Here is a 21,841-nt window from a genome sequence, read left to right as displayed (position 1 = left end):
CAGAGGTTTAACCAAAACTACAGGGTGTTACCCCAATCCACAGGGCTTTACCCTCCATCTATAGGAATTTACCCGCAATCTACATGGTTTTACTCTGAACCTACAGGGATACCACCCAATCTACAGGGTTTTTGACCAATTCACGTGGTCTTTCCCCTAAACCACAGGTCTTTACCCCTATTCCACAGAGTTCCCTCCAACGTACAGGGACTTATCGCTAAAAAGGAATGTGCTGGCACGTGGCCAAGTGGTTAAAGCGTTCGTCTAATGATTTGAAGGTCGCTAGTTCGAGCCATGGCTGAGGCAGCGTGTGTGTCCTTGAGCAAGGCACTTAACCACACATTGCTTTGCGACGATACTGGTGCCAAGCTGTATGGGTCCTAATGCCCTTCCCTTGGACAACATCGATCGCATGGAGAGGGGAGACTTGCAGCTGGTCTTCCATACAACCTTACCCAGGCCTGCGCCCTGGAAACCTTCCAACGCACAAACCCATGGTCTCACGAGACTAACGGATGCCTATATGTCCCTAAAAAGACCTTAAGACATAGGAGTAGAATTAGGCCATTTGGCCCATTGTGTCTGCTCTGCCATTTAATCGTGGCTGATCCTTATTCTCCCCTCCTCAGCACCACTCCCCGGCTTTCTTCCCATAACATTTGATACCGTGTCCAATCAAGAACCTATCAAGCTTTGCCTTAAATACACCCAACGACCAGGCCTCCACAGCTGCCTGTGGTAATAAATTCCACAAATTCACCACCCTCTGGCTAAAGAAATTTCTCCACAGCTGATTTAAATGGATGTCCCTCTATTCTGAGGCTGTGCCCTCTTGTCCTAGACTCCCCCACATGGGAAACATCCTTTCCACATCTACTCTGTCAAGTCCTTTCAACATGTGAAAGATTTCAATGAGATCCCCCCCCAATCATACTAAATTCCAGCAAGTACAGACCCAGAGCCATCAAATGTTCCTCATATAACCCTTTCATTCCCAGAATCATCCTTGTGAACCTCCTCTGGACCCTCTGCAATGCCAGTACTTCTTTTCTTAGATGAAGAGCACAAAACTGTTCACAATACTCGAGGTGAGGCCTCACCAGTGCCTTATAAAGCCTCAACATCACATCCCTGCTCTTGTATTCTAGACCTTTTAAAATGAATACTAACATTGTATTTGCCTTCTTCACCAACAACTCTACCTACAAGTTAACCTTTAGGGTGGTCTGCACGAGGACTCCCAAGTCCCTTTGCATCTCAGATTTTTGGATCTTCTGTCCATTTAGAAAATAGTCTGCACATTTATTTCCACTACCAAAGCAAATGACTATGCATTTTCCAACATTATATTTCATTTGCCACTTTCCTGCCCATTCTCCTATCTGTCCAAGTCCTTCTGCATCCTACCTGTTTCCTCAACACTACCTGCCTCTCCATCAATTTTTGTATCATCTGCAAACTTGGCAACAAAACCATCTATTCCATCATCTAAATCATTAATATACAGCATAAAAAGAAGTGGTCCCAACACCAGTCCCTGCGGAACAACACTAGTCACTGGCAGCCAAAAGGATCCTTTTATTCTCACTCGCTGCCTCCTACAAATCAGCCAATGCTCTAACCATGCCAGTAACTTTCCTATAACACTATGGGCTCTTAACTTGGTAAGCATCCTCATGTGTGGCACCTTGTCAAAGGCCTTTTGAAAGTCCAAATATACAACATCCACTGCATCCCCTTTATCTATCCTACTTGTAATCTCCTCAAAGGATTCCAATAGGTTTGTCAGACAGGATTTTCCCTGAAGGAAACCATGTTGACTTTGTCCTACCTTGTCCTGTGTCACCAAGTACTCCATCACCTCATCCTTAACAATTGTCTCCAATATCTTCCCAACCACTGAGGGCAGGCTAACTGGTCTACAATTTCCTTTCTATTGCCTTCCTCCGTTCTTAAGGAGTGGAATGACATTTGCAATTTTCCAGTCCTCTAGCACCATGCCAGAGTCCAATGAACTTTGAAAGATCATTACTAATGCCTCCACAATCTCTACCGCTACCTCTTTCAGAATCCTAGGGGGCAGTTCATCTGGTCCAGGTGACTTATGTACCCTTGGGTCTTTCAGATTTTTGAGCACCTTCTCCCTTGTAATAGTAACTGCACTCACTTCTCTTCCCTGGCACTCTTCAACAACTGGCACACTGCTAGTGTCTTCCACAGTGAAGACTCATTTTCTAGCAGTCCTGTATCCACATCATCTTTATTTTATTTTTTACATACTTGAAGAAGTTTTTACTACTGTTTTTACTATTGTTTGCTAGCTTGCTTTCATATTTCATCTTTTCCCTCCTAATGATTCTTTTAGTTGACAAAGTTTTACCCCAGGAACCACGGGGTTGTACCACCAATCTACAGGGATTTCCCCCAATAGAACATAGAACATAGAAATCCACAGCACGTTACAGGCCCTTCGGCTCACAATGTTGTCTTGACCATGTAACCTACTATAGAAACTGCCTAGAATTTCCCTACCACATAGCCCTCTATTTTCCTAAATTCCATGTACCTATCTAAGAGGCTCTTACAAGACCCTATTGTATCTGCTTCCACCACTGTCACTGGCAGAGCATTCCACACACCCACCACTCTCTGTGTGAAAAACTTACCCCTGACATCCCTCTGTATCTACCTTCAAGCACCTTAAAACTATGCCCCCTCATGTTAGCCATTTCAGCCCTGGGAAAAACCCTCTGGCTATTCACACAATCAAAGCCTGTCATCATCTTATACACTTCTATCAGGTCACCTCTCATCCTCAGTCACTCCAAGGAGAAAAGGCCAAATTAACTCTACCTTTTCTCATAAGGTACACTCTCCAATCCAGGCAACATCCTTGTAAATCTCCTCTGCACTCTCTCTATAGTATCCAAATCCTTCCTGTAGTGAGGTGACCAGAACGGAACACAGTACTCCAAGTGGGGTCTAACTAAGGTCTTGTATAGCCGTAACATTACCTCATGGCTCTTGAACTCAATCCCACGGTTAATGAAGGCCAACACACCGTACACCTCCTTAACAACACTGTCAACCTGCACAGCAGCTTTGAATATCCTATTGACATGGACCCCAAGATCTCTCTGATCCTGCACACTGCCAAGAGTCCTACCATTAATACTATATTCTGTCTTCAAATTTGACCTACCAAAATGAACTACTTCACACTTACCTGGGTTGAAGTCAATCTGCCTCTTCTCAGCCCAGTTTTGCATCCTATTGCTGTCCCACTGTAACCTCTGACAGCCCTCCACACTATCCACAACACCCCCAACATTTGTGTCATCAGCAAACTTACTAACCCATCCTTCTAGTTCTTCATCCAGGTCATTTATAAAAATCATAAAGAGAAGGGTTCCCAGAACAGATCCCTGAGGCACACCACTGGTCACCGACCTCTATGCAGAATATAACCCGTCTACAACCACTCTTTGCCTTCTGTGAGCAAGCCAATACTGGATCCATAAATCAAGGTCTCCTTGGATACCATGCCTCCTTACTTTCTGAATGAGTTTTGCATGGGGAACCTTATCAAATGCCTGAGTGAAATCCATATACACCACAATCTACGGGGTTTCCTGGTTTCTCCCAATTGACTGGGTTCTACCTTAATCTACAGGCTTTACCCAACCTATCCACAAGGTTTACCCATCTAAAGAGGTTTTTACCCCAATGTAGAAGATTTACTCCCAATTTACGTGGATTTACACCAATACACAGAGGTTTGCTTCCAACTGTCAGAGCTTTACCCTCAACCCACAGGGTTTTAACCACCACTCTACAGCGTTTTACCCCAAAACTACAAGGTCTTATCCTAAAACTACAGGATTTTACCCCTAAGTACAAACTTATCACCAATCCACAGGATTCTACCCCAATACACAGGATTTTACATCAATCTTCAGGATTGTACCTAAAATCTACAAGAAGTTATGCCCAATCCATGGGGCTTTTAAAACACAGGGTTTTATCCCTAAAATCAACAGTGTTTTACCGCAATCTACAGTGTTTTACATACATTCCACTGGATTTTTACCTCAAATCCTAAATTTTACCCCAATCCACAGAGTTTTATCCAAATCCACGGGGCTTTACCGCAATCTACAGGGGTTTACCCCTACCCACAGGATTTTACCCCGATCCACAGCTTTAACCGCAATCCATAGACTTTTATCCCAAGTGAAATTCTTTACCGCAGTCCACAGTTTTACCCCAATCCACAGAATTTTAACCCAATCTACAGTGTTTTGCCCCCAGTCCACAGGATTTTACCCCCCAATATACAGAGTTCTGTCCCAAATCGACTGGGTCCCTGCGTCTTTGTGCCGATGATCTCCTCCCCGGAACGTTGCTTCGTGGAACTTTCGTGCTGCGGCGATGAATTGCCGGGAACATCCGGTTTGCGGCTAAGGAGGCGGTGGAGGGAGAGAACGGTGAGTGAGGGGGAGGAGGCAGAGAGTGGAGTAGAGGGAAGCAGGGGGTGGAGTGGATAAAGAGGGCACGGAGGAGATGAAGGAGAACGGTGGTGGTGGGGGTTTCGAGAAATGAAAGCGGAAGGAGGGAGGGAGGGAGGGAGGGAAAGTGTTATGAGGGAGTGGGGTGACGTAGGAGTTGGGTAGGGAGGGGTGGTGTAGAGAGAAAGAGAGGAAAGGGGGAGCGGGAAGGGGAGGGATGGGGTGGGCAGGAGAGAGCAGGAAGGGAAATAGGGGGTGAGGTGGAAGAGAGTGTTGGGAGGGAGGGGTAGGAAGGGCAGCGGTGGGGGAGGGGGAAGAAGGAGGAAGGGGAGGGGTAGGAAGGGCAGGGGTGGGGGAGGGAAAGGAATTAGGGGAGGGGTGAGGGGAGGAGGTGGAGGGAGGAAGGGGAGGGTAAGGAGTTCAGGGGAGGGGAGGAGGGAGGGGTTGGGGAGAGGTGGGGTGGGAGAGGAGTGGGTGGAGGAAGAGGAGGGGTGGGAGGGGGAGATGGGGTGGGGAGGGGGGAGAAGGGGAAAGAGGCGGGGGAGAGGGGAGAGGAGGGAGTGATGGACATGTGGAAGTAGTAAAGGTGATGAAGGAGGGGTGTGGGGTGGATGTGAGTGGGAGGGAGGGAAGGAAGGTGGGCAGGTGCATACAGTGAGCGAGGTTGCGGAGGCAATGAATGGGGGATTGTAGGGGTGGGACTGAATGAGGGATTGTAGGGGGTGGGACCTGATGAGGAAGGGGAGAGCAGAAGGGAAAGGAATAGGGAGTGGAGATGAAAGAAAGGTGATTTTGGGGTGAGGGGGATTGAGGGGTGTGGGGTGGGAATGAGGAGAGGAGTGTGAGATGTGGAGAATGGAGGAATGGGGAACAAATGAATGAGAGATAGTGGAGGGTGAGAGGGAAGTGGAGTGAGTTTGTTGGTGAGGGGGTCAGTGTTTGATAAGGGGGATTTCCATGAAATTGTGGCGAGAATGGGATGTGTGTGTGTGCGCTCAGTGGCAGGGTAGGGTGCCACTCTGGGACAGGAAGCTACCATCACTGATTTTTCGTTGTCCTCTGTACTGTGGAAAACTTCTGTCTGCCTGCCATCCAGGCAGCTCCGTCCATACTGAGGTAGTGGCCTAGCTGGAGTGAAGGGTGGTGGACCAATGGAAGGAGCTCGAGTGGGGGAGAGTGGAGTTTGAGACACGTTGTGGGTGATAGGTGGAAGCCAAGAAGGAAGGAGAGAAAGGATTAAGGAAAAAATGACAGAAGGAGTCAGTGGTTGAGAGATGAGGTGCAGGTTCTGGGGTCTGGTAAGGACAGTGGCTAATGGAACCAGATACGAGGGGTTGGTGGGGATAGGAAAAGTGTATTGGTGATGATGGACATTATCTTGGAATTAGTGCCAATTTCAAATTGACATTTATTTATCAAATGTACAGAAACATCCAGTGAAATGCACTGTTTGTATTAACAACCAACACACCCAAAGATGTACTGGGGCGGCCCACAGGAGTCACCACACATTCTGGTGTCAAGATAGCATGCCCAAAATGTTCACCAGAACAACATGCAGCCAGCAACTCACCCAGCCACCCACACAGACAGACAGACCCCCAACCCCAGGACAGGCTGATTCCAGTACTTGACCAGAGAGCAAGTTAAGTACAACAGCAATGACAAGAACAACAAAGCAAGCCCCTTTCCCTCCCACCCACACAGACAGATCTCCAACCCAATACTTGGATGGCATTAACCAAACAGACAAACTTTACAAGAATGTTGTTGTTACCTCACAGTGCTGAGAGCCTCATTCAGAATAATCACACTGTACTGATGTGAGACCAGGGTCCTGCAGATCCTGCTGATGCAAAGAACCATTGGCCACGTACGAGTGGTCATTATAGATGGTGGGACGACGAGCCTGTTTTCATGCTGGATGACTGAAGCAAAACAGAATTCAAATCTAGTGTTACCGCTGCAAAGAAATTGCAGCTTGAAAAATAAGGTGCCGGGGCCACAGTGAGGTGATTGGAAGTTCACATCTGAGGGATCCACTCAGGAGTCTGATAACAGCAGAGCAGAAGCTGAACTTGAGCCTGGTGGTACTTGCTTTTGTACCTTCTGCCCGAGAGGTAGGAGAGGGCCTTGATTATGCCGGCTGCTTCCCCAAGGCAATTTTAATTGTAGATGGAGTTGAGGGAGGGGTGGTGGACATCTGTGTCCACAACTCCCTGCAGTTTCTTCAGAGATACAGAACAACACAGCATGGGTATACGCCCTTCTGCCCAACCAGTCCCTGCTAACCACTCAGTCCCAATTTTGTGTGTTCAGCCCATATTGTCCTAGGCCCCACCCATCCAAGTATTTCATAAATTACCCTATTGTACCTGCCTTGAGTACTTCCCCTCATATATACTCTACACCCTCCGCATGAAAAGTTTGCCCCTCAGGCTCCTTTTAAATCTTTCCCCTTTCACTCTAAATCCATGCACTAGAGTTTTGGAATCCCCTACTCTGAGGAGAAGACTGTTACCATTCACCTTAACTGTGCCTCTTCTAACTTTAAACACTTTGGTAAGGTTGTCTCCCATCCTCCTACGCTCTTAGGTATAAAGACCCAGTCTGGCCATAACTCAGGATCTCTAGATCCCCCTATATCTTGTGTGCCCTCTTTTCAGTTTTGCCATGTGTTTCCTATTAGAGTAAAACTACGCAATTCTCCAAGTGTGGCCACACCAACAGTTCATACAACTGTAACATAATGTCCCAACTCCTATACTTAATGGACTGGTAATGCTGCCCAATCCGCTACATTGACAACTGCATTGGTGCTGCTTCATGCACCTGTGCCGAGCTCATCAATTTTGTCAACTTTGCCTCTAACATCCACCCTGCCCTCGAATTTACTTGGTCCATCTCCGACACCTGTCTCCCCTATCCCTATCTCTCTGTAGTCTGTCTACTGATGTCTTTTATAAACCAACTGACTCACACAGTTATCTTGACTGTACCTCTTCCCACCCTGTTACTTGTATAAATGCTACTCCCTTTTCTCAGTTCTTCCTCTTTGCCGCACCTGTTCTCAGGATGAATCTTATCATGCTTGAATATCTGAGATGTCCTCTTTCTTCAAAGGATGGGATTGCTGCTCCTCTGCCTTCACCCGCATCTCCGCATTTCCCAGACATCCTCCTGCCACCATAACTGTCCAATATCCACTCTTGCCTCCCTTTTACTCTTTATAAATCTGAAAAATATTGTGGTATCCTCTTTTATATTATTGGTTAGTTTGCCTTCATATTTAATCCTTTCTCTCATTGCGTTTTCCATTGCCTTCTACTGGTTTTTAAAAGCTTCCCACTAATTTTTGCTATATTATATGCCTTCTCTTTTACTTTTATGCTGTCTTTGACCTCCTTTGTCAGCTATGGTTGCCTCATCCTCCCTTTTGAATACTAGTTCATCTTCGGGATGAATCTGTCCTGCAACTTCCCAGAATTGTTCCCAGAAACTCCAGCCATTGCTGTTCTGCTGTCATCTCTGATAGTGTCCCCTTCCAATCAACTTTGACCAGCTCCTCTCTCATGCCTCGAATTCCATTTGCTCCACTATAATACTGATACATCTGATTTTAGCCTCTCTCTCTCTCAAGCTGCAGGGGGATTTCTATCATATTATTATCACTGTCTCCTAAAGGTTTCTTTACCTTAAGCTCCTTAATCAAATCTGGTTCACAGCACCTGATCCCCTGGTGGATTCAGCCACAAGCTGCTCTGTTGTAGGCATTCTACAAATTTCTTCTTGGGATCCAACACCAGCCTGATTTTCCCGATCTGCTCACATATTGAAATCCCCATGACTATCACAAGTTTGTGCTTTTTACCTGCCTTTTCTATCTTCTATTGAAATTTGTACCCCAGATCCTGGCTTCTGTTGGGATGCCTATATATAACTCCCATAAGGGTCTTTCTACCCTTGCAGTTTTTTAACTCACCACAAGGATTCTGATCCTATGTCTCCTTTTCTAAGGATTTGACTCTTTTCCTTAACCAACAAAGCGCCCCACCTCTCCCCCCCCCGACTACTCGCCTTTCAGTAAAAATGTGAATGGTAAGTTCCCAAGTATGATCTTCTTTCAGTCATGACTCAGAAATGCCCACAATGTTGTACCTGCCGAACTCTAACTGCGCTACAAGATAATCTACTTTATTCTGTATACTGTGTGCATTCAAATATAACATCTTCAGTTCTGTGTTCATCACTTTGTTTTTTTAACTTTGCCCCCATGTTACCGAAAGTTTAATTCTTATACATTTCTAAACTTGTGGGTTTTTCATTCTGGAGACTTTGTAATCTCTCCAGCACTCTCCTTCCATTTCACTGTATCCTCAATTTTCCAAACGGTTGATCGTTCTATTTAGTTTAAAGACACACTTCAACCCATCCCACTGGCTGCCTATCCTTACTGACAGTCTCAGTACACGCTGCATCTCTTTGTATACCAACTGCCCCTCTTCCATGGGTTCACTCTCCGGAACACTAATCTTCCATATACAATGCTGACTGAGCAAGCTAGGGTTTTTCTCTTTAAGGTGAAGGAGACTGAGAGGTAACCTGATAGAAGTGTGTAAGCTGATAGGAGGCATAGATAGAGTGGATAGCCAGTAGCTTTTTCTACAGGGTGGCAATGGCTAATATAAGAGGGCATGATTTTAAAGTGATTGGAGGAAAATATAGGTGATGTCAGAGATAGTTTTTTTATATTTAGATCTGTGACTGCATGGAACAGGCTACCGAGGGTGATGACAGAGGCAGATACATTAGGGACATTTAAAACACTCGTAGATAGGCACATGACTTGGCTGTGTCATCCCACTGAGAAGCACAGAATGCATTAAGCTCATCGGGGAGCTATACTGCCCAACATTGCTCTGTAAACTGTTACAGTACACCTTTGAGGATTATGTGGTTAGTCCGGGACTCTGGAACTCCAGCTTTTCTTTTGGCATCTCTACAGGTTTTGAGAAGGAAGTGAAGACATTACAGTACAGCACCAGGACATGCCCTTCGGCCCACCATGACCTGCTGAACTAATGACCAGAGGCATAGGAGCAGAATTAGGCCATCAAGTCTCCTCTGCCTGATTTATTTTTACTCTCAATTGCTTTTTCCTGCTGTCTCCCCATAACCTTTGACGCCCTGACTAATCAACCTGTCACATTCCACTTTAAATATACCCAATAACTTGGCCTCCAGAGCCGTCAGTGGCAATGAATTCCATAGATTCAGCACCCTCTGACTAAGGAAATTCCTCCTCATCTCAGTGTGAGTCATACTGTCATAGAAACAACACTGCCCAGAAACAGGCCCTTTGGTGCGTCTAGTCTTTGCAAACGATTAATCCATTAGTCCCATCGACCTACACTGGACCATAGCCTTTCATAACCCTCCCAGCCATATACTTATCCAAACTTTCCTTAAATGTTGAAACTGAATTGCATCCACCATTTGTATTGGCAGCTCCTTTCACACTCTCACCATCCTCTGAGTAAAGAACTTCCCTTAAACATTTCAAGTCCTCCCAAAGTGTAATACCTCAAACTTGTCTGCATGAAATTTCATCTGCCATTTTTCAGGCCAGTGTTCCAGCTGGTCCAGATCCTGCTGTCCGCTGCACCCCCAATCCTGGTATCAGATAGTTGATGTAGATGACGAACATCAGTGGACCCAGCATCCATGCAGCACACCACTAATCACAGCCTCCATTTAGAGAGGCAACCATCCAATTCCTCCCACAAAGCCAATGTTGAATATAATTTACAAGGGACTGTACCTTCTTGACCAAGCTCCCATGCAACACCTTGTTAAAGACCTTGCTAAAGTCCACGTATACAATAGACAATATCCATTGCCTTTCCTTCATCAACTTTCAGGGTAACCTCCTCAAAAAAGCTCTATAGGATTGGTTTGACTTGACCTACCATGCTGCCTATCCATAATCAGTCTCTGTCTATTCGAATACTTACATCCTGTATATCTTCCTTTAGAATGTCCTCCAGGCTCACCGGCCTATAATTTCTCAGCTTATTCTTAGAGCCTTTCTTAAACAACAGAACAACATTAACCATCCTCCAATCGTCTGTCACCTCACCTGTGGCTAAGGACTTTTTAAATACCTCTGCTAGGGCCCCTGCTGTCTCTGCATTAGCCTCCCAAAGGTCCAAGGGAACACCTTCTCAGGCCCTGGGGACAGCAAACACCTACTCCTCCGCAAACTGTATACAGTCTATGACTTCACTGCTCTTTTGCCTCACTTCTATAGAATTCGAGTCCGTCTACTGAATAAATACAGATGCAAAAATTACTTTTAATATCTCCCCCATCTCTTTTGGTTAAATCCGTAGATGACCACGCTGATCTTCAAGAGTACCAATTTTGTCCCTTTCTATCCTTTTGCTTTTAACATATCTGTAGGAGCCCTTAGGATTTTCATTCACCTTGTCTGCTAGAGAAACCTCATGCCTGCTTTTTGCCCTTCTGATTTCCCTCTTAGGAGCACCCTCTGAGTCCTGCTAAAGGGTTTCGGCCCAAAATGTCAATTGTACTTTTTTCCCATAGCTGCTGCCTGGCGTATTGAGTTCCTCCATCATTTACTGTGTGTTTCCCTCAGGTGTTTTCTTGCATTTCTTATACTCCTCAAGCACCTCATTTGTTCCTACCTGCCTGTACCTGCTATGCACCTCTTCCTTCTTAACCAGGGCTTTAATATCTCACCGGAACCAGGGTTCCCTGAACATGTTAGCCTGGCCTTTTATTTTGACAGGAACATATAAACTCCGTACTCTCAAAATTTCACTTTTGAGGATGTTCCACTTATCAGACATACTTTTGCCAAAAGACAAACCATCCCAATCCACAATTGCCAGATTCTTTCTGAAACTATTAAAATTAGCCTTTCTCCAATTTAGAATCTCAACCCATGAACCAGACCTATCCTTTTCCTTAGTTATCTTGAAACTAATGGAATTATGATCACCGGATCCAAAGTGATCCCCCGCACAGTCTTGATCTGACTTGATCTGTCTTGTTTTCAACTAGGAGATTCAGTATTGCACTTTCTGTCATTGGGACCTCTTGTATATTGATTAAGGAAACTTTCCTGAATACATTTGACAAACTCTTCCCCATCTAGTCCTTTTATAGTATGGGAGTCCCAGACAATATGTGGAAAGTTAAAATTACCTACTATCACAACCTTCTGTTTCTTACAACAGTCTGCGATCTCTCTCCAAATTTGTTCCTCTAAATCCTACAGACTGTTGGGTGGTCTATAATATAATCCCATTAACGTGGTCATACCTTTCTTATTCCTCAGTTCCACCTATATAGCCACACTAGATGAGCTCTCCAGTCTGTCCTGCCTGAGCACTACCATGACAAGTAATGACTACCTGATGAGGAATGCCACCTTTGCCCCTTTAATTCCTCCCACTCAATCATGTCTAAAACAATGGAACCTTGGAACGTTGATCTGCCAGTTCTGCCCCCCCGCCCCCCGCAACCAAATCTTACTGATGGCTATAATGTCATAATTCCATGTGCTAATCAATGCCCTAAGCTCATTTGCCTTTCCTATAATACTCATTGTACTGAACTAGACAGCTCAGAACATTATTCCCACTGTGCTCAACCTATCCACTCCTGTCTTTGTATGTAGGCTTAACATCTTTCCCCACAATCTCACTATTTGCCCTGTCGCTCTGATTCCCATCCCCTTGCGACTCTAGTTTAACCCTCCCTGCCCATGCAGCACTAAGCAAACCTTCCCAATAAGGTATTAGTCCCCCTCCAGCTCATTTGCAAGCCATCCCATCTGTGCAGGTCCCCCCTTCCCTGGAAGAGAGCCCAATGATCCAAAAATCTGAAGCCCTCCCTCCTGCACCATCTCCTTAGCCACGTGTTAAACTGTATGATCTTCCCATTTCTGACCTCACTTGCACGTAGCACAGGTAACATTTCTGAGATCACAACCCTGGAGGTCCTGTCCTTTAACTTAGCATCTAACCCCCTGAACTCACTGCAGAACCTCGTCACCCTTCCTGCTCATGTCTTTGATACTGATCCAGACCATGACCTCTGGGTGCTCAAGAATGCTGTGGACTCGATCTGAGATGACCCTGGCACCTGGAAAACAACATACCATCCAGGAATCTTGTTCTTGTCCACAGAACATCCTTTCTGCTCCCCTAATCAATGAATCCCCTGACTCAGTGCCAGGAACTTGACCACTGTGGCTTTCCTCTACTAGGTCACCTCCCCATTAGTATCCAAAGCGATTTGCTTGTTATTGAGGGGAATGGCACAGGGAATGGTTACCCTGCACTGACTGCCAATCCCCCTTTCCCCCCTTCTGGTGGTCACCCATGGTCGTGCATCTTAGGTGTGCATTTGTTAATCAAGCCCACAGCCTCCCGAATGATCTGAAGTTCATGCAACTCCAGCTTCAGTACCCTTACATGGTATGTAAGAAGCTGCAGTGAATGGTCTCTGCCTTCACACATCGCATAAGAGGAGCGTTGAACTATCCTGCCTGGCATCCCGAATGTTCTCACTGTGCAATGAGAAAGAAATTAAGCTACCTGGACAATCTACCGAGAGCCTCTGTGTCTCCTCGCCAAAGCTCTAACACTGGCCCACTCACACAATGGCCGGTCCACTAAACTTAACTTTTATTGGCCTTTGCCATGTGCTGATTTAACCCAGGATCTGCGACCTGCAGAATGTCTCGAAAGGCAGCTGTCCCCCAAATCTTGCCCCCAGTACACAATCTGTGGTGTTCTAAAGGGACGTTCTTCTATTCTGTAGCTGTGCCTTCAGGTCCTAGATTCTCCCACTGGAGCTATAGGAAACATCCTCTCCATGTCAATTCTATCTAGGTAAATATACGGTGTGTTTCAGTAAGATTCCCCCTCATTCTTCCTCATACGTTAACACTTTCATTCCTAGTGTCATGACACCCAATTCCTTCTCACAGGCAAATCGTACCAGTTTGGATCTCCTGGTCAGCACAGTTGTGTTGGGCCGAAGAGCCTGCTTCCTGCAGTGTAGTGACCTGGACTCAGACAGTGGTATTGGTTTACTTCTGTCACATGTATCATGATACAGTGAAAAGCTTGTCTTGCATATTGTCATACAGATCAAAGCATTACACAGTGTATTGAGGTAGAACAAGGTAAAATAACAATGCAGAATGTAAAAGGTACCGAAAGGTACATACAGTGGATGTAAAAGATAAAAATGGAAGATTATAACGAGTTAGATTCTGAGGCCAAAAGTCCATATTATTGTACGCAACGTCAGTTCAAGAATCTGATAATAGTGGCTGTCCTTGTGCCGTTACAGTGCCAACAAAAAGTATTCACCCCTCTTGGAAGTGTTCATCTTTTATTGTTTTACAACATTGAATCACAGTGGATTTAATTTGGCTTTTTTTTTTACATTGATCGACAGAAGACGACTTTTGTGTCAAAGTAAAAACAGATCTCTACAAAGTGGTCTAAATTAATTACAAATATGAAACACTTGGATAAGTATTCACCCCCTTCAAGTCAGTATTTAGTAGATTACCTTTAACAGCAATTACAGCCTTGAGTCTGTATGGATAAGCTTCTCAGCTTTGCACATCTGGATGCTCCAATTTTCCCCCCATTCTTCTTTCTAAAACTGCTTAAGCTCTGCAGCTCTGTCAGATTGCATGGGGATTGTGAGTGAACAGGCCTTTTCAAGTCTAGTCACAAAATTTCATTTGGATTGAGGTCTGGACTCTGATTTGGCGTCTCCAGGACATTGTTGTTTTTAAGCTATTTCTTGTGTAGTTTTGGCTTTATGCTTGAGGTCATTGTTTTGCTGGAAAACAGATCTTCTCCCAAGTCACAGTTCTCTTGCAGACTGCATCGGGTTTTCCTCCAGGATTTCCTTGTATTTTGCTGCATTCATTTTACCCTCTACCTTCACAAGCCTTCCGGGTCCTGCGGTAGCCACCACCATGTTTCACTGTACAAAAGGTGTGTTTTTGATGATGTGCCAAATTTTGATTTATGTCAAATATAGCGTTTAGTCTGATAGCCAAAATACTTAGTTTTGGTTTCCAGCTGACTTCAGAGTCTCCCACGTGCTTTCTGTTGTTGCATGTGCATTCTCTCCCTTCTCAACCACCGAAGCTTGTAACTCCACCAGAGTTGTCTTGGCCTCCCTCATTAGTCCCTTTCTTGCATGCTCACTCAGTTTTGGGGGACTCTGCCATCCTAATTCTTCTTGACCTCAGCGCAGGATTCGATACTGTGGATCACACCATTTTAATAGACTGTCTTCAGTACAGGGTTGGTGTTGATGGCACTGCCTTGAACTGGTTTATATCCTACCTCAAAAATAGAAGCTCCTCCGTCAACATCGGCAAATTTTCTTCTTCTCCAGCTCGTCTCTCCTGGGGGGTCCCACAAGCTTCCATCCTAGGTCCCATTCTTTTTTTCTCTCCTCTCCTCTGCCCTCCCCCTCCCCTATTTATATATAATATTTTATATACTTCCCCCTCAGCCAAATCATTCAAAACTACATTTCTTTCCACTGTTGTGCTGATGACACACAGCTTTATCTCCTCCTCAAACCAAACGACCAGTCAAATCTAGTCAGCCTCATGAACTGACTTGAGGACATAAAGTGTATGGCACAAAACTTTTTACAGCTGAACGAAGGCAAGTCTGAAGTTGTCCTATTTGGCTCCCCTGACTCCATCAAAGTGATTACCAACAGTCTTGGTAACCTGTCCACCCTTGTAAGTCCCTTGGTGTGATATTTGATTCCACCTTTAAGTTTGACAAGCAAGGTAATGCAGTACTAAAAGCCATTTTTTTCCAGCTTTGTATTATTGCCAAAATCAAGCAGTTCTCTCTTTCAAAGATCTCGAGAAAGTCATCCACACCCTTATATCCTCCCACTTGGACTACTCCAATTCCCTGTATACTGGGATTAGTCAGTCGTCCCTGTCCCGTCTGCAACTGGTCCAGAATGCCGCAGCCAGGCTCCTGACAGGTGCCCGGAAGGAGGACCATATTACTCCTATTCTGGCCTCCCTCCACTGGCTGCCAATACGGTTTAGAATTGATTTTAAGATTCTCCTGTTTGTTTTTAAAGCCCTAAATGGGCTGGCTCCCCCTTATATCACAGACCTTCTAACCCCTTATTCTACTTCCGGGTCCCTCAGGTCGGCTGACTGTCCTGCGATCTAAACTTAAGCTCAGGGGTGACCGCGCTTTTGCTATCTTTGCCCCTAGACCGTGGAACAGCATTCCCCTCCCTATCAGATCTGCCCCCTCCATCGACTCTTTTAAATCCAGGCTCAAATCTTACTTTTATTCACTAGTGTTTGAATCCTCCTGATGTGGCTGATTTTTGACTTGTGCCTAGGCCCTTGTGTTGTTTCTTTTGTGCCTATAAGCTGCTTGCCTTGTTGGTTATGTCTGCGTTTCTCGTATTTGTAATTTTAGCTATTCTGCTGTGATCTGTACAGCACTTTGGTCAAGGTGGGTTGTTTTTAAATAAATAAATTTGGCTTGACTTGACAGCTTGCTCTAGGCAGATTTACAGCTGTACCATATTCTTTCCATTTCTTGGTGATTGACTTACCTGTACTCCAAGGGATATGCAGGGACTTGGAAATTTTTTTTGTATTCATCTCTTGACTTGTACTTTTCAATAACATTTTAGTGGAGTTGCTTGGGGCGTTCTTTTGTCTTCATGGTGTAGTTTTTGCCAGAATACTGACTCATCAGTGGCTGGGCCTTCCAGATACAGGTGTATTTTTACAATAATCAATTGAAACACCTTGACTGCCCACAGGTCTCCAAAAACAGATCTCCATTTAACTAATTATGTGACTTCTAAAACCAATTGACCTCACCAGATATGATTTGGTATATCATATTACAGGGGATGAATTCTTACACAATCAATTATTTTGTGTTTTATATTTGTAATTAATTTAGATCACTTTGTAGAGGTTTGTTTTCACTTTGACATGAAAGAGTATTTTTTTGTTGATTAGTGTCATAAAAGCCAAATTAAGTCCACTTAATAAAACATGATAACTTCCGGGGGTGGGGGGGTATACTTTTCATAGGGTATGTATGTGCTTTCAGGCTATTGTATATTCTGCCCAAAGGGAGAGTGGGAAAGGGACAGTATCTAAGGTGGGTGGGGTCTTTGATTATTTACTTATTGATGAAGCGTGGAATAGGCCATTCTGGTCCTTCGAGCCATGCTGCCCAGCAACCCCTGATTTAATCCTAGCCTAATCACAGGACAGTTTATCCTACATCTTTGGACAGTGAGAGGAAACCAACGTGGTAGTGGGGAGGATGTGCAAACTCCTTACAGCCAGCAGCATGGTGTATAGTGCCCCAAGTTACGATGGCTGCTTTACAGAGGCAGTGGGAAGTGTAGGACAGAGTCCATGGAGGGTAGGCTGATTTCCGTGGTGTGCTGAGCTAGCGTTCCGGCACGTTGGGATTGCTGTACCGGACCATGAGGCAGCCAGTCAGGATAGTACAGCTGTCAGTGTTTGGTGATGGGTGTCAGGCAGTGATTCTGGGGCATTGTGGTGTGTCTGAGTGTGAGTGCGTGCACACATTGTCACTGTGTGATGCTGGGGATATCGCGAGAGAAGTGGATTGTTCACGTTTTTGTTAGTCTGCCCATTCCCTCTCCCTTCCCTTCCCCTCCCCCTGTCTGTCTCCTCCTCCCCTTACACATTCCCTCCTCCCCGTCTCCCTAGCCACTCCACCCTGATTCACTGCACCCCTTCATGTCCCACCGCCCTGTCCCCGTCCCCTACAAAGCCCAGGCCCTTCCCTTGTCCCTTACTCCATTCACCCCAACCCACCTGCCCAATCCCTCCTCCCTGTTTGCCCCTCCAGCTTTCCTCCTACGCATATCACCTCCCTTTCCATCACCCTCCCCTCTCCTCAATCTCTTCCCGTTCCCCATCTATCTACCTTGCCACGTTCTCCCTCCCACCTTCCTTGCCACTCTCCACTCTGCTTCTCCCACACTACATCCTCCCTTCCCCCCTTCCCATTCTTCCCCCATCCTCACTCCCCGCCCTGTTTTGCTGACCAGCTGACCTTTCTCTTTCCAACCCCCTACAGGTTTCCCGTCGCCCCTGTCCCTCCCCCCACCAGCCAAAGCCATGGCCTTGGATGGGCAGGAGGCTGCTGCAAGCCAGGAGCCCGGGAGGAGGAACCGGAGGCGCGGCCCCTATGCCTGCCCCGAGTGCGGTGAGGTCTCCTCCTCGCTGGCCCGCCTCCGTTCACACACACGCAGCGCCCACCGGCCCCCGGGACCCCCCGCCAAGCCACTGCTGCGGGGAGGAGGTCGGGTGGTGGCCAAGCGCAGCATCAGGGCAAAAGCTGAGGGAATCGCTGCAGAAATCACCAGGACAGAGGCCGAGGAAAATGCCAGGGGAGACGGCGAGCCAGCGGCAATCGAGCGCAGTGCGGAAAGAGGACCGGCAGTGGCAAAGCGAGCCTCCAGGGGCCGACCCAGGAAGGTGGCTGCACTGAGCTCCCAAGCAGAGGCCAATAGTGAGGGCCAGGCGAGGGAAAACAGGACGGTCACTGTGAGTGACAAGGTCATCACTGTGGGCAACAGGACAGTCACTGGGGGTGATGAGACCCTCGCCATGAGTGACAAGATTGCCATTGTCACTGTCGATGCTGGGGCTGAGGATGTGGCAGCAATTGCCGGGGGCGAGGAGATGGCTGCAATGGGCCTCAAGATGGTGGCCATGGGCAACAAGATGGTGGCCATGGGTGACAGGGTGGCCGCCTGCCTCGCCGGGGGCGATGAAGTGGCTGAAATGGGTAGCAAGATGGTCGCCATGGGCACCAGGATGGTGGTAGGGGCCGACAGGCTAGTCACCGGGGGTGATGGGATGGCTGCCATCGGTGATGAGCCAGTCGCTGGGGGTGACGAAACTGCTGCCAGGAGTGACGAGATGGGTGGCGAGTCTGTTGCTGGGGACAACAGGATGGTTGCTGGTGCTGACAGGACAGTCCGTCGCTTTTCCTGTCCGCTGTGCCCCAAGGCGTACCGGACTGCGTCAGAGCTGCGGGCCCACGGTCGTTCGCACACGGGTGAGAAGCCCTTCCCCTGCGGCGAGTGTGGCAAGGCTTTTGCTCGGCCTGTCTGCCTTCGGGTCCACGCTGCCCAGGCCCACGGCCCCGGTCCCGGCCGGGCCTGCCTCTGCGCCCACTGTGGCAAAGCCTGCGCTAGCCCGGCCAAGCTGCGGGTTCACGAACGCCTGCACACTGGAGAGCGGCCCTACGCCTGTCCTGATTGCGGCAAGGCCTTCGCTGACCCGTCAGTGTGTCGCAAGCACCGGCGGGCACACGCTGGCCTGCGGCCCCACGTCTGCCCCGCCTGTGGCCAGCGCTACGCCGAGCTCAAGGACCTGCGCAATCATCAGCGCCGGCATACGGGTGAGCGACCCTTCCTCTGCGCCGCCTGCGGCAAGGCCTTCGGCCGTCTCTCCTCGCTTACCTGTCACCAACGCATTCACGCCGCCGACAAACCCCACCGCTGTGCCGACTGCGGTAAGTCCTTCACCCAGCGCTCCTCCTGGCGCAACCATCGCCGTACCCACTCTGGCGAGAGGCCTTTTCTCTGCCCCGCCTGTGGCCGCCTCTTTGCCGATCCCTCCTCCTTCCGGCGTCACCAGCGGGCCCACGCCGGCCTGAGGCCCCACGCCTGCGACCGCTGCCCAAAGCGCTTCCGCCAGCCTGCCGACCTGGCCTTGCACCGCCGCGTGCACACCGGCGAGCGGCCGCATCCCTGTCCCGACTGCGGCAAGGCCTTCGCAGCCTCCTGGGACCTGAAGCGGCACCGGCTGGCCCACAGCGGCCTACGGCCCCATGCCTGCCCTGACTGCGGCAAAGCCTTCGCTGAGCGGGCTGGCCTCACCAAGCACCGGCGCACCCACACTGGTGAGAGGCCCTACCGCTGTGGCCGCTGTGACAAGGCTTTTGGTGTCTCTTCGGGCCTGCGTAAACACCTGCGCTCCCACGCCCAGGAGCCCTGCCCCATTTGCCCCGCTGTGCTGGAAGGCCGGGCCGCTCTCCGCCGCCACCAGCGGGAGCACCCGCCTCCCCCACCCTCGGATGGGACGCCGGCCCCCCTGCCCTCTGCCTCTTCCCCCTCCAGTACCGCGGCTCCCTGGCGCTTCCCCTGCCTCCTCTGCGGCAAGGAATTCACCAGGCGCTCGGGCCTGCACCGACACCAGCGAGCCCATGCCGGGACGGAGGGTGAGAGGGAGGTGCAGCGAGGAGGAGAGGGGGGAGAGGAGGCAGAGAGGGATGTTCCGCAGCAGGTGTGCCAGGAGGTGGAGGAGGGGGCTACTGTCTCCCCCCAGGTCAAGGAAGAAGAGGAGGAGCAGGGCGAGAGGGGGCACTGGCCAGAGGAGGAGGGGGAAGAGGCGAAGGTCCAGCTGCCGGCTGGGGCTGGATTTCAGGGGGAGGGATGTTGAACCTGAGGGTGGTGTGTAGGAGGAGGAGCCTCTTGTCATCAATTCATCCAGTTGTCCCACCGGCCTCTGCTCTCTCCCCACAGTACCCCGCTCTCTCACCTTGTCTCCACTCCGCTCTCTCCCCACAGTGCCCCCTCTCTCTCTCACCTTGTCTCCACTCCGCTCTCTCCCCACAGTGCCCGCTCTCTCTCCCTACAGTACCCCCCCCCTCACCTTGTCTGCACTCTGCTCTCTCCCCACAGTACCCCACTCTCTCTCTCATCTTGTCTCCACTCTGGTTCTCTCCCCACAGTACCCCCTCCCTTTCTGTCACCTTGTCTCCACTCTGCTCTCTCCCCACAGTGCCCCCTCTCTCTCTCACCTTGTCTCCACTCCGCTCTCTCCCCACAGTGCCCGCTCTCTCTCCCTACAGTACCCCCCCTCTCACCTTGTCTGCACTCTGCTCTCTCCCCACAGTACCCCACTCTCTCTCTCATCTTGTCTCCACTCTGGTTCTCTCCCCACAGTACCCCCTCCCTTTCTGTCACCTTGTCTCCACTCTGCTCTCTCCCCACAGTGCCCCCTCTCTCTCTCACCTTGTCTCCACTCCGCTCTCTCCCCACAGTGCCCCCTCTTTCTCCCTACAGTACCCCCCCTCTCCCTACAGTACCCCCCTCTCACCTTGTCTGCACTCTGCTCTCTCCCCACAGTACCCCACTCTCTCTCTCATCTTGTCTCCACTCTGGTTCTCTCCCCACAGTACCCCCTCCCTTTCTGTCACCTTGTCTCCACTCTGCTCTCTCCCCACAGTACCCCCCTCTCTCTCTCATCTTGTCTCCACTCTGCTCTCTCCCCACAGTGCCCCCTCCCTTTCTGTCACCTTGTCTCCACTCTGCTCTCTCCCCACAGTACCCCCCTCTCTCTCTCATCTTGTCTCCACTCTGCTCTCTCCCCACAGTGCCCCCTCGCTTTCTGTCACCTTGTCTCCACTCTGCTCTCTCCCCACAGTACCCCCCTCTCTGTCTCATCTTGTCTCCACTCTGCTCTCTCCCCACAGTACCCCCCTCTCTCTCACCTTGTCTCCACTCTGCTCTCTCTGCCCAAAGTCCCCTCTCCTCCTGCTCCCCTCACTGCCCTGTCCCCATCTCTCTCCTCCCTCTTCCTCCGTCTTTTGCAAACCGCTCTCCCCGTAGAGCCCTCTCCCCTCCTCCAGCACCCCTATCGACTATTTCCACCTCTCAGTCCCCCTCATCTCCCTCCTTTTGCGCACTTGTCACCCATTCCCCTTCATTTCCCTCACACTCATATACCTGTCTCGGCCCTCCCGTCTAAACTCTCTACACCGCCCCCCCCCCCCCGTTGGTATGTAGGACGGGCTGCTGACAGGTTCTGACACTCAGCGGGGTACATTACGGTGGCAGCTCCCCTCCCGCCAAGGTGCTCTGAAGTGTAAATCTCTCTCGGTAACGGGAGAGGTACGTTGTGTTTGTATCGGGATATGTATTGGTGTTGAACCTACCTTATGCACTTGACACTCTTCTCTAACTTTGCTGTATATTACCGAAAAAAATCCCATGTACATAAGGCATAAATTTGCATTTGCATCTGTTTATTATTTGCCAGTTTCTCCGCTAACGTCATCCAGTTTTTTGACACTTGAACTCAGTGGTTTTGTGTCCCAGTGCATCGATCGCGCCGTCCTCATTAACCCCTTCCCTCTTCCCATCCTCTCTCCGGACACACCATGCTTAACCCCTTCCCTCTTCCCATCCTCTCTCCGGACACACCA

General features: G+C 48.8%; 1 protein-coding gene across 1 annotated transcript; it reads left to right on the top strand.

The window, feature by feature from the left end:
- Positions 1 to 4,435: 4,435 nt before the first annotated feature.
- znf668 (zinc finger protein 668) lies at positions 4,436 to 21,662 on the top strand. The gene is made up of 2 exons (XM_072272036.1): positions 4,436 to 4,487; positions 17,699 to 21,662. The coding sequence occupies exon 2, from the start codon at positions 17,740 to 17,742 to the stop codon at positions 20,071 to 20,073; it is 2,334 nt and encodes a 777-aa protein (XP_072128137.1). The 5' UTR covers positions 4,436 to 4,487; positions 17,699 to 17,739; the 3' UTR covers positions 20,074 to 21,662.
- Positions 21,663 to 21,841: the final 179 nt, after the last annotated feature.

Source organism: Mobula birostris, chromosome 11, assembly GCF_030028105.1.
Source record: "Mobula birostris isolate sMobBir1 chromosome 11, sMobBir1.hap1, whole genome shotgun sequence".
Taxonomy (NCBI): Eukaryota; Metazoa; Chordata; class Chondrichthyes; order Myliobatiformes; family Myliobatidae; genus Mobula; species Mobula birostris.
Note: the sequence above shows the minus strand (reverse complement) of the source record. Positions and strands in the feature narration are given on the sequence as shown.

What these genes read in the sequence shown, in the direction of transcription:
- znf668 (XM_072272036.1), top strand. Translation starts at nt 17,740, where the DNA reads ATGGCCTTGGATGGGCAGGAGGCTGCTGCAAGCCAGGAGCCCGGGAGG.